Below are 18,887 nucleotides of genomic sequence, written 5' to 3'. Positions count from 1 at the left end.
AACACTAACTTCATGACATTGCTACCTTAAAGATTCTTAGTTTCCAATACAAGTTTAATCTTCAACATTCTCCCCCTTTTAAACTTGTTTTTTCAATCGTCATAACTCCAAGTTTCTTCTGCAAGTAACAAAACGTCTTTATCTTCAATGGTTTCGTAAAAATATCAGCCACTTGTTTATTTGTTCTAACATAAACTAACTTCACTTCTCTTTCTTTCACATACTCTCTTATGAAATGGAAACGTGTATCAATATGTTTTGAACGTTTATGATGGACTGAATTCTTTGCTAAATCAATTGCAGACTTGTTATTAACAAAAATTCGGGTAGTTTCCTTCTGCTTTTGTTATAGTTCTTCTAATAACTTCCTTAACCAAACTGCATGACATACACAAGAGGCTGCAACAATGTATTCTACTTCACATGTTGATAATGCAACACTTAATTGTTTCTTGGATGACCATGTAAAAGTTAATTCTCCCAAATAAAACACAAAACTAGTTCTGCTCTTTCTATCTTCAAGATTTGTAGCCTAATCACTGTCACTATAACTAGTGATCTCAAAACTTTATGAGGATGAATAGAATAAACAATAGCTTAAGGATACTTTAACAAAATGCAGAATCCTCTTAGCTGCTTTCAAATGTAAACTCCTTGGTTATTCCATGTACCTGCTGATGAAACCAACTTCATACAAAATATCTGGTCTGGTACATGTTAGGCATCACAAACACCCTACAATGCTTTTATAATATGTTGGATTCACCGATGCTCCTTATTCTTCTTCTTTAGTTAGCTTGATTCCACACTTGACTGGAGTATCCACAGGCTAACAATCTTCCATGACAAACTTCTTCAAAACATTTTCTACGTACTTAGCTTGTGAAATGAAAATTCCACTGCTATATTATTTTACTTCAATTCCCAGAAAATACGTCGTAAGATCTAAGCCATCATTTCAAATTTCTTCATCATAAACAGCTTGAATTCCTAAATCATGATGGAGATCATGATGGAGTCATTACCTGTAAAAATTAAATTATTTACATACAAACAAATAAACATTATATTGCTTAGTAAATTACCTAATGACATGTAATTTTAAATACTCAATCATTTTTGTCATGCTAACGTGGGTTAACTAGAATTAATTTTTTGTATTATTTTTTTAACCTATTTTATTCTTTCATATTTAACGACCTATGAATTAAGATATGTCATACAAACAAATAAACATTATATTGCTTAGTAAATTACCTAATGACATGTAATTCCAAATACTCAATCATTTTTGTCATGCTAACGTGGGTTAGCTAGAATCAATTTTTTGTATTATTTTTTTAACCTATTTTATTCTTTCATATTCAACTAGCTATGAATTAGGATATGTCATTTGCCTTTTTTTTGAAAATAATATTTTTTCCTTGGGTAATTATAATTATTTTTTAAAAAAATTTATTTATTTATTGTCGTATCTTTTTTTTTTATCTAATTGAATTAAAACCAATTATTAAACCTAGTTGGGTTTATGATTCAAAGCATGTTTATTTAAAAAAAAAAACTCTTACAATAGCAAAATATCAGTTTTTATGCAAAAAAAAAAAAAAAAAAAAAATTGATACAGCAACAAAGCGCAAGCACTGAGTCTAATTTATCGCTAAAAAGGAGAAGATATGGTTGCCTACATTTCATTGTAAAAAAGAATTACTTTTGGGAAATTTCTCATTAAAACATATGACGAAATAAAGCTTGAGATTGTTTTGAACCATAAATTATATTTTTAGGCTATTTTGTATATCAACAAAGACTGAGTTTTCTCCCTGGACCCAAGAACACATCATCAAATCATCATATATATCAGCTTGGTGTGTTTAGAGAAATCTAATAATTTGCTTACATTTCATCGTAAAAAAGAATTACTTTTGGGAAATTTCTCATGAAAACATATGACGAAATAAAGCATGAGATTTTTTTCAACCATAAATGATATTCTTAGGCTATTTTGTATATCAACAAAGACTGAGTTTTCTCCCTGGACCCAAGAACACATCATCAAATGATCATCATATCAGCTTGGCGTGTTTAGAGAAATCTAATAATTTGCTTACATTTCATTGTAAGAAAGAATTACTTCTGGGAAATTTCTCATGAAAACATATGACGAAATAAAGCATGAGATTTTTTTCGACTCTAAATGATATTTTTAGGTTAGTTTATATATCAACTGATACTGAGGTTTCTCCCTGGACGTCCCAAGAACGCATCATCATATGAACTTAGTGTGTTTAGAGAAATTTAATAATTTTTCTGGGATGTTGAGCCTAAGATTTGAATCCAAAAAGTCAAAGAACGAAGCATACCTTCTTAACCATCTTAATTCCTAATCATCAAGATAATCCCATGAGATTAAATAGAGTATGTGATGAAAGTGTGCAATTTTTAGTAGAAGATAGTCAAGTTTATAATAAATTATGGATGGAGGGGTTTTATTGGAAAATGAAACATAGGTGGGGGCCTAATTGGAAATCTCATAGTAATTTGGGGACAAATACGTCCTTTTCCCTTTTTTAATTTTTTTTGCTGGGAAATGGATGTGCTATGATTAGGTCCGGGTTTTTTTTTTTTTTGTGTGTTTGGAATTGTGGTAGTGGTGGTGATTTAAAATGTTTTTTTTCTTAGAAATACATTAAAATAAAAAAAAATTATTTTTAATATTAACACATCAAAACGATCTGAAATAATAATAAAAATTTTATTTTAAACAAAAAAAATTTAAAATTTAAAAGAATATGGTTAGCACCATGTTCCCAAACACATTCTTGACCGGTGAGTTTACTGACCTTAATTGTCAATGATTTTCCCTTTTCCCTTTTCCTTTCTTCTTCATATAAAAGCTAACACATAGGAGATCGATGCCTTTTGCTTGGTTTATCATCCTTGGAAGGGAAAAAATGTTCTATCCCCTATTCATGATTGATTGATGCATCATAAATTAGGCTCCATAAATCGATCCAAAAACTTTCTTAACTTGTTCCCTTCCTTTATTCAAGCTCAAATCATGAAAATTTGTGATGGATACCAAAGAGAAAATTGAAATTTCAAGCTTCTGCTAATTGTTCATTGAAAGCAAGCAAGTCACCTACCCCATAAAAAGGTTACATCAAAAAAAAATTACCATTCACATGGAAATGGTTGTATTCCCTTTCTATATCATTATTCATTAGAATATAAGAGATATATTGGTATTAATTCAGGAGAACTAAATAATTGTTTTTAAAATGTTGGTTTTAAAATTTAAATTTAAAAAATAAAAGAATGGAATATACCTTGTTAATCAACAGGTAAACCCTCGGGATCTCCGCATCTATATATATATAGAGAGAGGGGGGGAGTGATTAACACACAACGAATCCATTGTAGGTGTTTGGTGCTGCTTCGTGTGTTCTAATGAAGATTTAAGAGGTGATTATAATAATTCTTGGCGGAGGGTTACCAATCATTTGGTTGCAAGAGATGGACAACCACCAATCGATCGAAAACAGACGTTTCACCTTCTTGATTGTTCACAAAGTAAACCTCTTTTAACCACACAATTAGACCTAGCTAGACCCTCAAATTTTCTCTCTTTTGATCTTATTTTCTATCCTTGCCACAAGCATATATTTAGTTTTTTTTTTATGCATCAAGCACTCAAAGCTCTTCCCTTCTGCAAGTACGTAGTAATAGTGGTCGCAGATAAAGAATAATGGGAAGTGAGCGGTGCAATATTCCATGCAAACCCCGTTATGATATTACTATGTCCAGGAGAACAAGAAAGCCGTTCATGAATTTCGAAGAAGCCAATCGAAATCCCACAACAGTCTCGACAGAAGAAGAGAGAGATGCTAAAGATGTTGCTGTCCATGATAAAGAAACGGAGAGCTTTCCTGCAACAGATGATGTTGAAGAAGATCGTAAAAGCAGCCTGAAGCAACTTATAATCGACAACGCAGGCAACCAAGAAAGTGAACCCACCAAGCTGGTGCTGCAGGAAACAAGGGGCGGAGATGATGAAAACATTGAGAGGAAATTATCAGGAAGCAGGAATTCCCTTGGCCAGCATTTCAAGGGAGAAGAAAAGCAGCTTCAATTAGTAACAATGAAACAAGCAAAAGAAGGAATTGAAGGAGTGAAGCTTAAGGGAATGGTGGGTCGCTATGTCAAAGTGTTAAGCCATTTGATCAGAATCAAGCGTGACACACGCATGAATAATGGATCTCGGAAAAAGTCACTTCTCCGGTTGCCCATGTAGGCCATGCATATTTTCCAGGGACTCTTCTGATCACTACTTATGCATATACATAAAATACTCCTCGACATGCCTTGATTTCGATTGGCTATTAATCCTCCAATGGAAACTCTCTCTCTCTCTCTCTCTCTCTCTCTCTCTCTATATATATATATATATATATATATATGTATTTATGTATGTAATGTATTTATGTATATCTATGTATTTATGTATGTTTCTACTACACATGTACGCATCTGGCAGATTTTTTGCTATTCTCCTATAATTTTGCACGATGATATTAGTAGAAATTAGTAGTCCTTTTTGGTACTCTCTGCAATTTTTTCTTTTTGATTGTTTCTTCTGGATGAACCATTTTCCTAATGCAAGATTTTTTTAATCATGCTTTAAATTTTTCATTTAAATAGAATCGGAAAAAAAAAATTTTGCAACAAAATTAGTAATAACAAATGTTTTGAATCAACGCTGTAACGGAGAATTTTCTTCATTAGTACAGCGCATTAAGGAAGGCCTGCATTCTTAACTGAGTCTGTGAAGATTAACTTCACATAAAAAAAAACAATCTGGGGACCATATTGAGAAGATATTGAAAGTAAAGGGCTGAGATATGCGATTAACCTTTTCTATGGCTAACAGCAATCTTTGCTTTTTTTTTTTTTTTTTTAACGTGGGTGTCGGGTCAGCTTGCACACACTTCGACTAATCTCACGGGCCCTAAAGTTAATGACCATATAAGTTTCTAGTGACTCTGAGGTTTGTGGGACTCGAACTGGTGATCTCTAGAGAGCAAACTTAAGACCTGACTAGTTGAGCTATATCCTTTAGAGTTTTTTGCTTTATATTTCTTGTTTTATGTATTGTTATAAAATCTTGATGACATGTTAATTTGAAACTGGTTTGAATCAAATTTTATTTTGAATTAATTTTTTTTATAAAAATAATATTATTTTAATTTTTTTTTTAAAATAAGCTAAATCATTAACTTGCAAATCAATCCACTCAACTTCTAACCTTAAAACTCATAAAAAATATTAACTTGAAATATTGAACTTCAAAAGTCTTTAAATTATTCGAAAACTAGAAATTTAATTTGTGAGAAGAAATGGGCAATGGATACCACTTAACAAAACTACAAAGTAGGAAAAAAAGGTAAAACGACTTTAAAAGAAGATTTATCTTGCGTTTTGGTATTTAGGTTCATGATGTTTATCATTTCTCAATTATATTACTGTGAGCATTAAAGTACCTTTTAACCCAATGAATGTCTCATATCTTTAATCCTTTTATTTTGAAAGACAAATTTAAACTTAGTTTATGATGCTAATTATAATCATTGATATCATCTTTAATCGTCTTTGCAAGTACAAACAGCTCGCGATCACTAGGCAAAAAGCTTATTAATAATAATAAATTTTATAAAATAAAAATAAATTAGGATTTTATTTTCTATATTGCATTAAGATTTAGTAAGTTTTCCTATTTTGTTATTTAGTTTATTTGTTTATTGATAAACAAATAATTGATTTTTTTTATTATGATGCAGGGCTTTATTTTGCTGTAAAATTATTTTTTAAAATGTTTTTCGTTTGAAAATATATTAAAATAATTTTTTTATTTTTTAAAATTTATTTTTAATTCATCACACCAAAATAAATAATTTAAAAGCATCCCAAAAAATTAATTTAAAAAAAAAATTAGAATTTTTTAAAAACATGATTCAACTGCACTCCTTCATAGCTCTACAAGAGGTTATTTTGACATTCCAAAAATTATTTTTGATAAAAATTATTTAAATAAATTTTTTATTTTTTAAAATTTATTTTTGATTCATCACATCAAAATAATTTAAAAGCATTCCAAAAATTTAATTTAAATCAAAAATAAATTTAGAATTTTTTAAAAACATGATTCAACTGTACTCACACAAGGTTATTTTGGCAGAATCCATGCACAGGGTTTACTGCCTCTAAACATGACAATAACTCAGCTCAAGGTTTCCTAACACACAGGGACACAAAGTGAATGCCCTAACTTGAATTAGACTTTAATTTCGTGAGATTTAATACAACTGTTTGACAACATTGTGCGAAACAATGTAAGAATTATAATATGAAAATTCTATTAAAAAACATCTTGTGAGCATAAATGAAATATCAATGATTACATCCCAAAAGGGAGTAAGAAAAAAAAAAACAAAAGATCCCCCAACTTGGTACGTACAAGTATATCTGCAATCCAACAATCTTCTAGCTGCTTGGAATCGCTTGGCCTTCGGCACTCTAGCATTCAGATTGGTAGTCAAATGGCAGCAATGAGGTGAGCGAGTCAAGGCTTTTTGTACAAATTGGGAGCTTTGGTAAATCATTCCAGCAGCGGTTCCATCAAGGATTTTGAATCCTGTGTCTGGAGTTTCATAGTGTATGTAATAGCCACCCCAGCAAGTGAACAAACAGCTGGAAGTAGACCCAAGCCATATCTTGTGACTGAAAAATAATCTGTAGAAAGGGCTTCCTCTGTTTTCGGTGAGGAGCCTGCGTAAAAGAGTGTGGATGGTGTTAAGAAGATTCAGGCCATGAACCAACTGAAGGGCTTTGTAAGTAAAATGTGAGTGCTGAATGATTATGAAATGGGATTATATCATCCTCGCTTTAAATTTGTGGTTTTGTATCTTCCAAATTAACTCATGGCGGTAGTGGTAAGAATCATCTACTTGTGATGGTTATTCCAGGGCATTGTAAAACACATTCAACCCTAAACCACCGTTGGGGTTTCATGTTCAGATGCAGCATATAGAAACAAAATGTTAAAAAGGTATATCTGCAATCTTCCATCTTTGGCATAAAGTTACTCTTAAATAGAAATATAGTCTACTAACCACATTTCCATGCAAACACCGCAACCAGCTTTATTTTTTCTCTACTTTTTGTGCAGAGAAGAGATCAGAAAAGGCCTTGCAATTGGAGAAGACTTACTCTGAAAAGACTGAAGGGCAAAGACAGCAAGCCCACATGAAATCTTGTCTAGGAAACTCAAAGATCCATAAACAAATGCACAGCCATTTAGATCTGAACCAACTAGAATACTTTGCATGCTTACTCCAGTTACCTGTTATTCATATTTGGGTAAAGAAATAAAAAGAAAAAACCCAGCAACAACAACAACAGGAGCAGCAAATTTAAGTCATTCACTAAATTTTAAGGCAGTAACAAATTCATAACAATAATAAATAAAACTAAAATACAAGATTTTAAAAATAGGATATCATGATGGCAGGTGAAACCAGCCTTGGAATCCCAAAATGACAATCTCAAGGTCCATATATTTCTTTCCATTGTACTGGTGTTCCATGTAATAATTCTTCCTTTTCTTTTCACCAACAATCTACAATTTTCATTTCTATTGCGGTGTCTAAGAAGCTAAGACCATGTTTAATAAACTAAGATCAAGACTACCAACTGTCAATGACAGTTAAAACTGGAAGCTTTGTATGTGAATTTGGCCAATCTTTGTCACGGGACTGAGAGAGTCCATCATACAAATCAAGCGCATATGTAAATTTTCTTTCGTATTATTTCCTTTTGAATACAAGAAACACATTTACACTCATGGGGAAGCAGAAAGCCACTAGGACTTGTGAAACTAAAGAATAACTAAGATTGGAGACTAAACCACATAATTCCATGACATGAAGTATAGTCTAAAGTGCAAAATCATATATCATACCGTCATTAGAGCATTTGCTATCCCAATAAGTACTGATATGACGTACATGAAAGCACTCATGTTTCTAGGTAAAAAGAGGATGCCTGCCCCACAGAATACCCAGAGAATGCCACCAGCAGAATAGTAGGCTTTCAGGCGTTGGCCAGTCCATGACATTTCCTAGAATATGAATGCTTGAAACTTGATTATCAATGGAAGAAAAGAACATGCAGAAGTAACATAAGGATTTCAAACAAGGTATGTGAGGATCACCTGCATAATGACAGATACAAAGAAGCTGCTCATATAGATCATTGCAGGAACCTACTTCCATCAATCAGGCATCTTATTAGTTTATTCATTTCCCAAAGTCAATGCATCTAAGACTGATAAAATTGATGGTGACAATGTCTGGGAACCTACCAAAGCTTTAGCTGACTTGGCCATCTGCAAATCATCCATAACATAGAATGCAAGATATACCTGAAGAAAATGAAGCCATTTGGGTGTAAAACCTACTTATAATGAATGCCTATTTCTCTCAAAATGACAGATAGCTTGCACACACATAGTTATGCTCATAAAATATCAGCAACAAAAAAAAATGAATGCCAATTTCTTGCAAAATTCTTCCCATGTTCTTTATGGACTTAAAAGGACAATTACTCCAGGAAATTTATTGACACGGTGCAATTTGTCGTTTAAAAAAGAACGGATCCGGCCATGGTGAACTTTGGCTTCCCACATATTTTAAGCAGAGAAAGTTAAGTATCTTGAATACTTACATGCATATATATAACTTGAGATTAAATGAAACAAGTGCCAAGTGAGACAAAGGAAATGTGTTCTGACCTGTGAAACATTTTGTACAAGTCTGGTAAGCATATAGACAAGACCAACTTGATAGTATAAAACTTTCTTGAACCAGTATGCCCATGATATCCTTGCATTACTAGTTCCATGTACGCATATCTTTAACCTGCAATAAAAGGGTAATTCTATTACTATAACTAACTAGCAGCTACTGGTACTCATGTCCCTCCCACCCCAAGAAATCTCAAGTTCGAGCCCTCACATTATGCTTGAGAACCATGAGTGCAGTGTACAAAATTAAAATACCAAAGTGGCATCCATATTATGATTTAAATGGAAAAAGGGTTGACATGTTTCTTCAGTATTACACCTTGAAAGTAAAAGCATGTATATCGACAAGTGATCAGTATTCATCAGAGTCATTCACTGCCACTGTGCTACACTATTCAACATTAGCAACTACCAAAACACCATCTAAGAACTGCAAAAAAGATCAAGACGATTGGCAGTACCTTGGCTCTTTAGTGCCAAGATGAAATATTCCCACAAAGCAGCATCCAATAAAAATTGATGTATACGCAATCCAGCGGTACTGCACATTTGAGGCAAATGTAAAGACAGGACCCAAAACAAGCTCTTAGAACAAAATCAACATAGAGCAATCTCATACCTGATTTTCAATATCCGCATGAGTTGTTGCTTTAATGGAACTGAATACTACTAGTGCGACAGCATAAAGACTGAGGTTTGCAACCTATAAACATTTGGAGATTAAATCAACAAAAGAAAATGAACATCACCTCCAATTCTTCTGCATTAATAAGTACTGAAAGAAATAAAGCACTAATTCAAAATTTAGAGAGAAGATGACCATTGTAAAAGCATTCCGACAGCTTGTCATTACCACCCTGCTTGATGAATTCAATGAAATGCAATTCACCATCGACCTATAACAAAAGGAGAAATTGAAGTTGATAGTGCATAAGCTGCAGCTTTATAACAGATAAAATTACACCATATCTGTAACTCTTCCATGGATTCTATGAGAGATTATTGTTTTTCTTTGTTTATCTCTAAACAAACAATTGGACACTGCTTCGGCTTTTCTATCAAGCAGTGGAAAAATCAGGAAAAAATTAAAATTATTGGCTTATGTTCTGCTTTGAAGAATGAATAATAGTGAAAGCACATTGTAACTAGCAGAACTAGACTACAGAGATCATTACATGTGTGAAACTTGGGTGGCAGCCCAACCCACATTGAAGATTGCAGCAGACGTGCTGTATGAAACAGTTTCTACTACGGACGAACAGGAAGCCAAGATTTTGCATGGCAAGCAACCGCCAAAAACTGAAGAAAATGAGATTGCAACCAAGATAGATCCTGCACCATGCCATACTTTGAAATGTCCAAACCTGTCTATCTATCAAGCAAGCAAACAAAAATTACTCCCAGAAAGGATGACCAAGAATTATCCAAAAATTAAAATCATTCGACAATTTAGAAGACAAAATTTCAGATATAGAGCAGAGCATTCATCTGTCAAATTCAAATTCCAAAAATCAAAACCCTCCTTAGACAAACATTTTTTTTTTGCTAATAAAGAGAGTTAGGCATAGATACCAGTTCTCCAGCAAATACAGTAGCAAAACCATCAGCTATCTGACCTGCAAGCATAGCTATAGCAGCATCCCTGTGCAATAATAATAAGTGGCGTAAATATCACCAATACTACAACAAGGATAACATAAAATTGTATGGCAGCATAGTTACCTCGGGGATAGTCCAATTTCCGTCAAGAACAGTAGAAGATAAGTAAACCAACAGGCAGCTGTGATGTCGTTGAGCATATGACCGACGCCGTAATAGAAAACACACCGTCTTCCGACAGGCTTAGGGTACGAATCATCATCATCATCGTTTTCAACATCATTCCTCATTATGCTTGCTTTACTTTACTACAAGGTTGCTGCAAGGGGAAGGGAAGGGAAGGAAAGGAAAGGCGGTTCTGTTTTGTGCTTTACCTTCTTTTTGTTTCATTTCCATTATTTACATAAGCTTCTCTGTTTGTATCTGGCATTTAGCCAACTGCCTGACCTTTTGGAAATTCGGAATGTCAGTCTCTCTCTTTCATTTTTCAAGGCAATGCAGTGATTGATGGTCCAGATGACAAGATTGCCCCTCCCTTACCCTAGCCTGTTCGATTTTTGACGTTTTTATTTAACGGTTCAGGATTGATTTGTTTCTGCATCGGTTATAACCTAATAAATTTATTCATAAATTGAGATTTGGTCAAGACTTGAATGAGATTCCGTCAATGATTTTTTTCCAAAACAATATTATTTCAGTTCTTTTAGGAAATATCTAAAATGATATCATATTATTAACAAAAGTTAATAAACCCCGTTAAATCCATTTAAGCCTTAAATTGGGTCAAAAGTCCGGGCCGGATCTTGTAATAAAGATTTTTTAGATATTTGAAGAGGGCAGTGTAGTCATTCAACACTCCAAGACTCGAAAGAAAGAAAGAAGGATAAAGGAATTTAACTGAATCAATCAGTGAGTGACAAAGGACCACGTCATCCATGGAATCTCATTTGTTTAAGGAGAGCGGCAAGTAACAAGGTTGTAAATTCCGTTGGCTGTCAGTTTTTTTAATTATAGCGATATATCTTGTTTTTGAAATATTTTAGCATGTCTTTTCAAGGTTATATACTTAAGATAATATATATATATATATATATATATATAAATTAAAATATTAATTCAAACAACATAATTTAAATTTAAATTCAAAAATAAATTAACTTGTAATTACACAATTTGAATTTTAAAAACAATATCAAATATCTACATATAATTTTCAACATTTAAACATTTTTATTTTGTAATTACTAGATTATTGATTTGCGTTACGCTGCAGTTCAGATTAATTATAGTTCAGATTAATTATTTTAACGTAAAAAAATATTTAGACGTACCTAGCGTTTTTCTAGTATGGAAAAAAAATTAAATCATTTAAAAGTTGATTCAATATGACCCGATAAACTCGACAGGTCCAAAAACAACCTGGATGACTGGCAAAAAACATACTTTTACTCAAAAAAATTCAGGACATCCTTTTTTTTTAATATTGAGACAACAAAATATTGGATCAATCAAGTTGACCTTCTAACTTCATAACCCGAGTCATGAGACCATAATAATATTAAATAAATTAAATTTGAACAAATGAAGCTCAATTCCCAATAAACTCATTGTTGAGTGATAAAATTGAGACAAAAAATCAATCTAATTCATAAGTTTACCTGGGTTAACTTGCAAAACTCATAATCTGGGTCATGAAACTGAGATAACTTTATAGAAAAAAAATCGAAACAAATGACAAAGTCTAATTCATAATCAACTAAAAGTTGAAAATGTTGAATGATGAAACTAAAAAAAAATATCAATTAAAAAAAAAAACTTGAGTCAACTAAGTTAGCCCACCAAACCTGTAACATTAATCATGTGATTGAGATAACCATAAAAAAAGAAACCATAATGAATTATAAAAGTTTAATATCCAATAAATAAAATGTTGAAGGATGTAATTAGAAAAAAAAAACTATTCATAAAATAAAATGGACTGAACAGAATGAAACTAAATTCCAGCCAAGATATTTTAGTTTCATTCCGTTCAGTCCATTCTATTTTAAGAATAGTTTTTTTTGTTTTTTTTCTTTTAATTAGCTGAAATTTGATTGAGAAATTTAGAATGAACCGAAATTGAAAATTAGATGAAATTTATTTTGGGTTGTTATGTATTTTGAAAAGGCATGATATATATATCGATTATTATGGGCGAAACTACACGAAATCAACAAGCTTGAGAAATAATCAAAATACGATGGATTCCCTTCCCTTTTATTGTTTTGATTTTGTCTCACAAAAGATTTACAAGGAATAATTAAAAAAGCACCTATTACTATCAGTCCCCAACTTATAATCCCTTTACCAATTGGGTCCCCAATGTATCCAGAAATTCTCAATTTCATCCTTCCATCAACTCTTTTGGTTAAGTATACAAGAGGGAAACCAATTGAGAAAATTATAAGATTACCCCAGAAATTAAGACAATCTCGTGTTTCTATTACGCAAATGCCTTCTTCTTTACGTGTTTACGGATGACACGTCTCTCTCTCTGTCCCTTCACCTAACAGTCTTTCCTTCGTTGAGGGAACTTCAAACATGTGACTCAAGCGAACAACACTTCAAAGTTCAAACTGAGACAAAAGCATCGGAACTAAAGGTTAAATATCAAATCAGTCCCTGAAAATCTACTCATTCTTAATTAGGTACCATCGAGTACCATCTATGCTGCCATAATTCGATCCAATAATGCATAAAGGATATATTCTATATATGCAAGTATAATATTTTGCTCTATCTATTGTTTATAATGCATGTTAATAATGAAGTAAATTTTGATTATTTTATCTCTCTGTTTACTTCATTTCCTTTCATTTGTATTTACAACGGGATCATGTCAGGATAACTCTTCACACAATTTAATTTTAAATTTGGGTTAGACAATAAGATAGGTTAGAAGGTTTTTTTTTTCCAGACAATTTCATCTTTGTATTTCATTTCATCGTCATATTTTTTTTATTAGTCAATTGAATTGTCTTTGAATCAACCAAGTTAATTAGATCATATTAGAGTAATTTTTACATGATTTAATTTTAAATACAATGTAAACAAGAAATAAGATCAAGAGGTTACAAAATTGAGTTGTTGAGTTAATTTAATAATAATATTAAATATTTTTCTAAAACCTGAATATTTTTTACTATATTTAATTTTTTTTAATAGGCATGCAATATAGCGTGGGTAAATAAACTAGTATCTATTTTATTCTATAATAAGGAGTGGTATTTATTTTCAATTACAAGATAGGAGAAATCAATCAACAACTTTGGGAAAATCTCAATTACATCACTGTAAACAAACCCATATAAAAAACGTATACGATAGGAGATTATTAATATAAAATATAAAAAAACCATGGTGGTCGCAAAATATATCACAAAAGGGAGTTCTTCTACGAGGGAGGGAGAGAGAGACCTGAAATTTTCTTTTGATCCGCAATATTAAAAACTAAAATGCTCTTTAATAATCAAATGATAACGGAAAATGTTTCCAAAAATATCAATCACTGAAAGCGTGAATATTGGAAAGACTGAATAGTCAATGGGACGCACCAAATATACTGATTCCACACGAGAGCACCGCTTTTGTTTGATTTGAGACCCCATTAATTAATTTGTCCTTTATCGTTAAAAAAATCAATTCAGATTTTTTCATTTTAATTTGGCCATCCAATCGATCCAATAACATATTTGAAAATATTGTTATGATTATTTTTTAAAATATTTTTTATATTTAAATATATTAAAATAATATTTTTTTTATTTTTTAAAAATTATTTATAAGATCAGCGCATCAAAACGATCCAAAACACATACAAAAATTAACTTTTACTAAAAAAAATTGAATTTTTATGGAACGCGGTGCCCAAACGGTGCTTAATTCATGTATCAAAACTCATTTTAATTTAAATTTTTTAAAAAAATATTGTTTTATTTTTTAAAAAAATAATAATAATTGATTAGTTAACCTGTTTAATTCATAACTGAGATTTTATGTTCGATGAACTCCGGATTGGATTTAATAATTATTTAAAAAATATTTTCATTCAATATATTAAAGGAAAGGAGAAAAATCTAAATAATTTCCTAATTAATCCATATTTCTAGACAAACTAAATATTTTCTAATTCATATCTCGAAAGTTTCGAACTTTTGATTAACTGAGTCTCTATCCACGCCTGTGGAGGTGTTGATCCTTTATATTTAAATTATATTGTATACCATAAAAATGTATTTTCCATGAGAGAGAGAGAGAGAGAGAGAGAGAGAGGAAAACAACGGATTTGGTTGGATGGCGTACTGGGTGTGGAAACTGGAAAGTAAAAATAAACAGGTTTGGATTTAGGTGAGAACAAGTTGAGTATTGGACTTTTGGTTGGTCATGCTAATTAGTTGTTGAAAAACTGGACGAAATTATGGAGAGAGATATTTAACAAAATTGCAAACAATTAATGTTTTTTCAATTATATCCTCATTTCGGTTGATATTTTTAGCAGCCAAGTCATCTAGAAGAATATCCCACGTTTGCGGAACTCAATGACATTATATTGCTTACTTGAATTCTCAGCAACCCAAATTATGTCCTCAAGAAGACTATCTACAGAGAGAGAGAGAGAGAGACCGCTGCCTTGGTGAACTGGCCTTTATTGAGCTGCCGTTTCTTTTGGAAAGGGGGGAGAGAGAGAGAGATTTGATTATTATTTTTTATTTAAAATTACTTTTTTATTACTTTTACTTATATCAAAAATAAATTTAAAAAAATAAAAACAGCTTCTATGCAATCTAAACAGTTATAGAGGGAGGGAGGCAGGAGCATCCGTGCAAGTGCTGTAGCCTGTAAGACTGAAATTTTAGTTGCTAGTTGACTAATTAATTGACATGTGTTTTGGATCATTATTCATATGTTAGGCTACGGAATTACAAACTTTTTAGTGTAAAACGATGATCCCAAAATAAATTGATAAAAAAAATTTTCATTCAATCCTAAATTTCTATTAAAAAAAAAAGAGAGAGAGAAAATATTTTATTTAATATTATTAACTCACAATATAAAATCACTCCACTATCATTATTAACACTAATCGGCGCAGCCGCCGCAACACTAGTCATGCCACCATTGTCGATCACTAATACAACCATGGGAATGTCAAATTTAACCACTAATACAACCATTAATATAATTACTGTGCATTTCACTGCACGATGGATGGTTAAGTTTAATAACAAGAAGACGCCATTCAAAATATTCAAGCACCTCCCACATATATGTTAATAGCTTTTTGAAATCTAGTATTATTTTTCTAGTAATATAAAATAATATCCTTGATAAAACAAAAAAAATAACAAGATTATCAACGTGAAAAGAAATAAATATTCATTGACCAAAAGCTTGGATTGTTTTGACATTTTAACCATAACCTAAAAAAAAAAAAAACAATAATATATCTGGATTAAAGGAATATAATTTCTTGTCTCCAAATTCAATTTAATATTTTCACTATTTATATAAAATAAAATGACTCTAATATCCTTCGCAATTTATTATTTGAATGAGGGGTAAATTAATAATTTTATTATTCTAGTTCACAGTAGAATATCTTTAACGGGCGTGCTCTAGAGTGCGGTTGTGGTTGCTTTTCAAAGTGATTTTCGTGTCGAAATGCATCAAAATGATGTTTTTTTTTATTTTTTAATAATTTTTTTAAGATCAGTATATCGAAATGATCTAAAACATACAAAAAAATTAAATTTTTTAGAAACACGGTTTGCACCGCGTTCCCAAACGGGCACCTTTGTGCCCGTTTACCTTTTACCTTTAGCATATTTGTTATTTTGACTTCTTAGCATAATTATTAAACGGTATTGGGGTTTTATCTAATTTAAAGTTTAGGTAATAAACTTGTTGGGTTAATTCTAAAATATATTGTTTTCGTTTTTTAAACAAAATAAACATTGATTTAGATAAAAACGATATATATAAAAAATTATTAGAGTAAACAGTGACTGAGTAGATCAATCAAGAATGATTAGATCAACCTCCAATTCAATTTAAAATAAAACCAAACTTAACCTCGGTTCTGAATCAATAAATTACTGAATATATACAGATCAGTTTAATAATTATGCATCCAAGACGAGGTGTTGTTTTCATTTGAATGAGAAGAGAGAGAGAGGCTAACAAGTGTGAACAGCACGTCCTCTGTATTTTCTCGGTTTCACCAAGTCCAAAATCATTAAAATTGCAGGCTGAGACATCGAAATTCAACACTAGTGCTGGGAATTCAACAATACTTTATACAAAAGCCAGTCCTTATTTCGCTTTTTTCTCAAAAGATTGAATTCAAGCTATATATATATATATATATATATATATATAGCATAGATAGATAGGATGGGATGCCTACATGAACAAGTGTGAATAGATATTGAAACACCACCCTAAAACCCCTAAAGAAGCAATCTGCAAGCCAAAGTTTATCTTCCCACTGTGGCATCCATTACTCTCTTGTTGAGCACTTCTTCCCTGGGGTTGGGCACCTGCCGCCACCATACCATGCATCGAATCAATACAACAATCTTGCTATAAATCTAATTCATTTCAGATAACAATAGCTTCTAGTTCATTGAAAGGAGCAAGCACAATAATTACCTCCAGGGCTGGGGCTGAGAGCGGGGCTGCTGGCAATATGATTAGAGCTGTTTGCTAATTGATAGAAAATCTGAGCATCTGGTGAGTTTGGAGGCAGGTTGAGAAGAGCTGCGTCGAACATCAATAAATCAAACAGGGCACTGATATCTTAATCATCAACATATATCAGTTATTGGAATATATCATAACCTTCTTTCTGCTAAATACTTACCGGGACACTGGGAAACGTTGGCAGGGGCATGGCAAACAGAAGGGAGGCTCAAAGCAAGAGTGGCGTTGATCTTGAGACCCAATTCAGGATCATTCCTGTCTTTAATAATGACACACAAGCACTTTTTGTTGTCCTTCAGGACCTGCTTTAGACCATTGCAGCAATCTGGGGTAGGAGCTTTGGCATCTCCTCCAACATAAGGCAGACATGTAGCCAGTCCTACCAGCTGCTCTGCACATTCTTCACTATCTTTGTCCTTACCTGCCATTGCTAAGCTAACCATAACTGACATCAACACTATGCCGAACATTGTTAGTCGAATTGTAGTGTAATGGGAATGGGAATCCATTGCTACAGGGTATGAACAACAATACTATACAGTTATAGAGGACACCCCAAGAAGTTAAGCATGCATACAAGGAAGACAGAGGTTTCAATTTATAACACTTGTGTGATCAATTTATTTGATTACACACGGACTCACTCGCTAAGAACAGAGCCAGCGCATGCTACTTTTTTGTTGGAACTTTCTTCAATGGATAACATTTTTTAATCTGGGGGGTTTCAGCTGTTGTAAAATCAAGTAAAATGCGAACAGGAAGATAGTGGAGCTTGGATGGAGCGCCCTCGCTAATAATAAAATCATTTTTACTCTTCGGTGTATCTGAAAATAAAAAATAATATAGTCTTGTGAGCTGTATCAAAAATAAATTTTAAAAATTAAAAAAAATTATCAAAATAAATATCAGACACTAGTCACACTACCTCAGTGATAGTCAAGTGGGGTTTACTAAAATTCGTGGGGGTGGCAATGTGAACAAGAGACAGTGTAAAGAAGGAATATCGGAGAAGAGCATGCTGTAGTGGCCAGCCACTGCAAGAGTCCAAAGGGGACTGGAAAGTGGGTCACTTCACCAACCCACCATTGGCAAGAACAATGATGATATGTGCCCTGTAATTCTTTTGTCATGATTGGCAGAAACATCCAGGCGCCATTGGCCTTAATTGATGGTGGCTTCTTGTGACATCATTCACCGTTTTGATGACACCATACATACACAAACACTAGATATTTCAATATAGCTTCGCGTCGCAGCAGGTTATATAATTTATTTTTTTAGTAAAAAAAATAAATATACATGTTTTTCAATATATTTCTGGATATAAAAAAACTTCTCTATCATGAATTATACACACATCTAATTAAATAAATACTAAGATTAATATATTTGATTTCATAACACGAATCATATATTCAATTGTATTTAATAACTTTGTTTTTTATAATAAATTTTTTATTTAATCAAACGATTATTCATACTAATAAAAAGTAGAAAACAATATTTGTTAACGAAAGCAAATTGAATAAAATTATAAAGCCCAACTATCAAACAACCCAATATTTAATGATGAAACTTGAAAAAAAAATTAATAAAAAAACAATGATAAAAAAATATGGATTAACCTGCTAAACCCACAATTGGGGGCACACAATTGAAATAAACCCATGGAAAGGAAAGTGAAAATAAA

At 32.0% G+C, this 18,887-nt stretch overlaps 3 protein-coding genes across 4 annotated transcripts; 1 reads left to right on the top strand and 2 right to left on the bottom strand.

The window, feature by feature from the left end:
* The first annotated feature begins 3,383 nt into the window (after positions 1-3,383).
* Positions 3,384-4,600, top strand: LOC18095010 (uncharacterized). The gene has a single exon (XM_052449957.1). It carries the CDS (start codon positions 3,746-3,748, stop codon positions 4,289-4,291), a length of 546 nt encoding a protein of 181 aa, XP_052305917.1. The 5' UTR covers positions 3,384-3,745; the 3' UTR covers positions 4,292-4,600.
* Positions 4,601-6,305: 1,705 nt separating this feature from the next.
* On the bottom strand, positions 6,306-10,921 carry LOC18095009 (uncharacterized). Of its 2 annotated transcripts, XM_006369422.3 has the most exons (12): positions 10,580-10,921; positions 10,430-10,499; positions 10,033-10,229; positions 9,678-9,753; positions 9,477-9,560; positions 9,319-9,398; positions 8,846-8,972; positions 8,417-8,476; positions 8,267-8,317; positions 8,015-8,173; positions 7,264-7,396; positions 6,306-6,822 (listed from the first exon to the last, which is right to left on the bottom strand). In XM_006369422.3, exons 1-12 carry the CDS (start codon positions 10,744-10,746, stop codon positions 6,653-6,655), a joined length of 1,374 nt encoding a protein of 457 aa, XP_006369484.1. In that variant the 5' UTR covers positions 10,747-10,921; the 3' UTR covers positions 6,306-6,652. The 2 variants fall into 2 exon arrangements, with proteins under 2 accessions (XP_006369484.1, XP_024460165.1); XM_024604397.2 differs by lacking the exons at positions 8,267-8,317; positions 8,417-8,476.
* Positions 10,922-16,681: 5,760 nt separating this feature from the next.
* On the bottom strand, positions 16,682-17,983 carry LOC18095008 (non-specific lipid transfer protein GPI-anchored 14). The gene is made up of 3 exons (XM_006369421.3): positions 17,358-17,983; positions 17,147-17,254; positions 16,682-17,034 (listed from the first exon to the last, which is right to left on the bottom strand). Exons 1-3 carry the CDS (start codon positions 17,704-17,706, stop codon positions 16,898-16,900), a joined length of 594 nt encoding a protein of 197 aa, XP_006369483.1. The 5' UTR covers positions 17,707-17,983; the 3' UTR covers positions 16,682-16,897.
* Positions 17,984-18,887: the final 904 nt, after the last annotated feature.

Source organism: Populus trichocarpa, chromosome 1 (genome assembly GCF_000002775.5).
Source record: "Populus trichocarpa isolate Nisqually-1 chromosome 1, P.trichocarpa_v4.1, whole genome shotgun sequence".
NCBI lineage: Eukaryota > Viridiplantae > Streptophyta > Magnoliopsida > Malpighiales > Salicaceae > Populus > Populus trichocarpa.
This window is presented reverse-complemented; position numbering and strand designations above follow the sequence as displayed.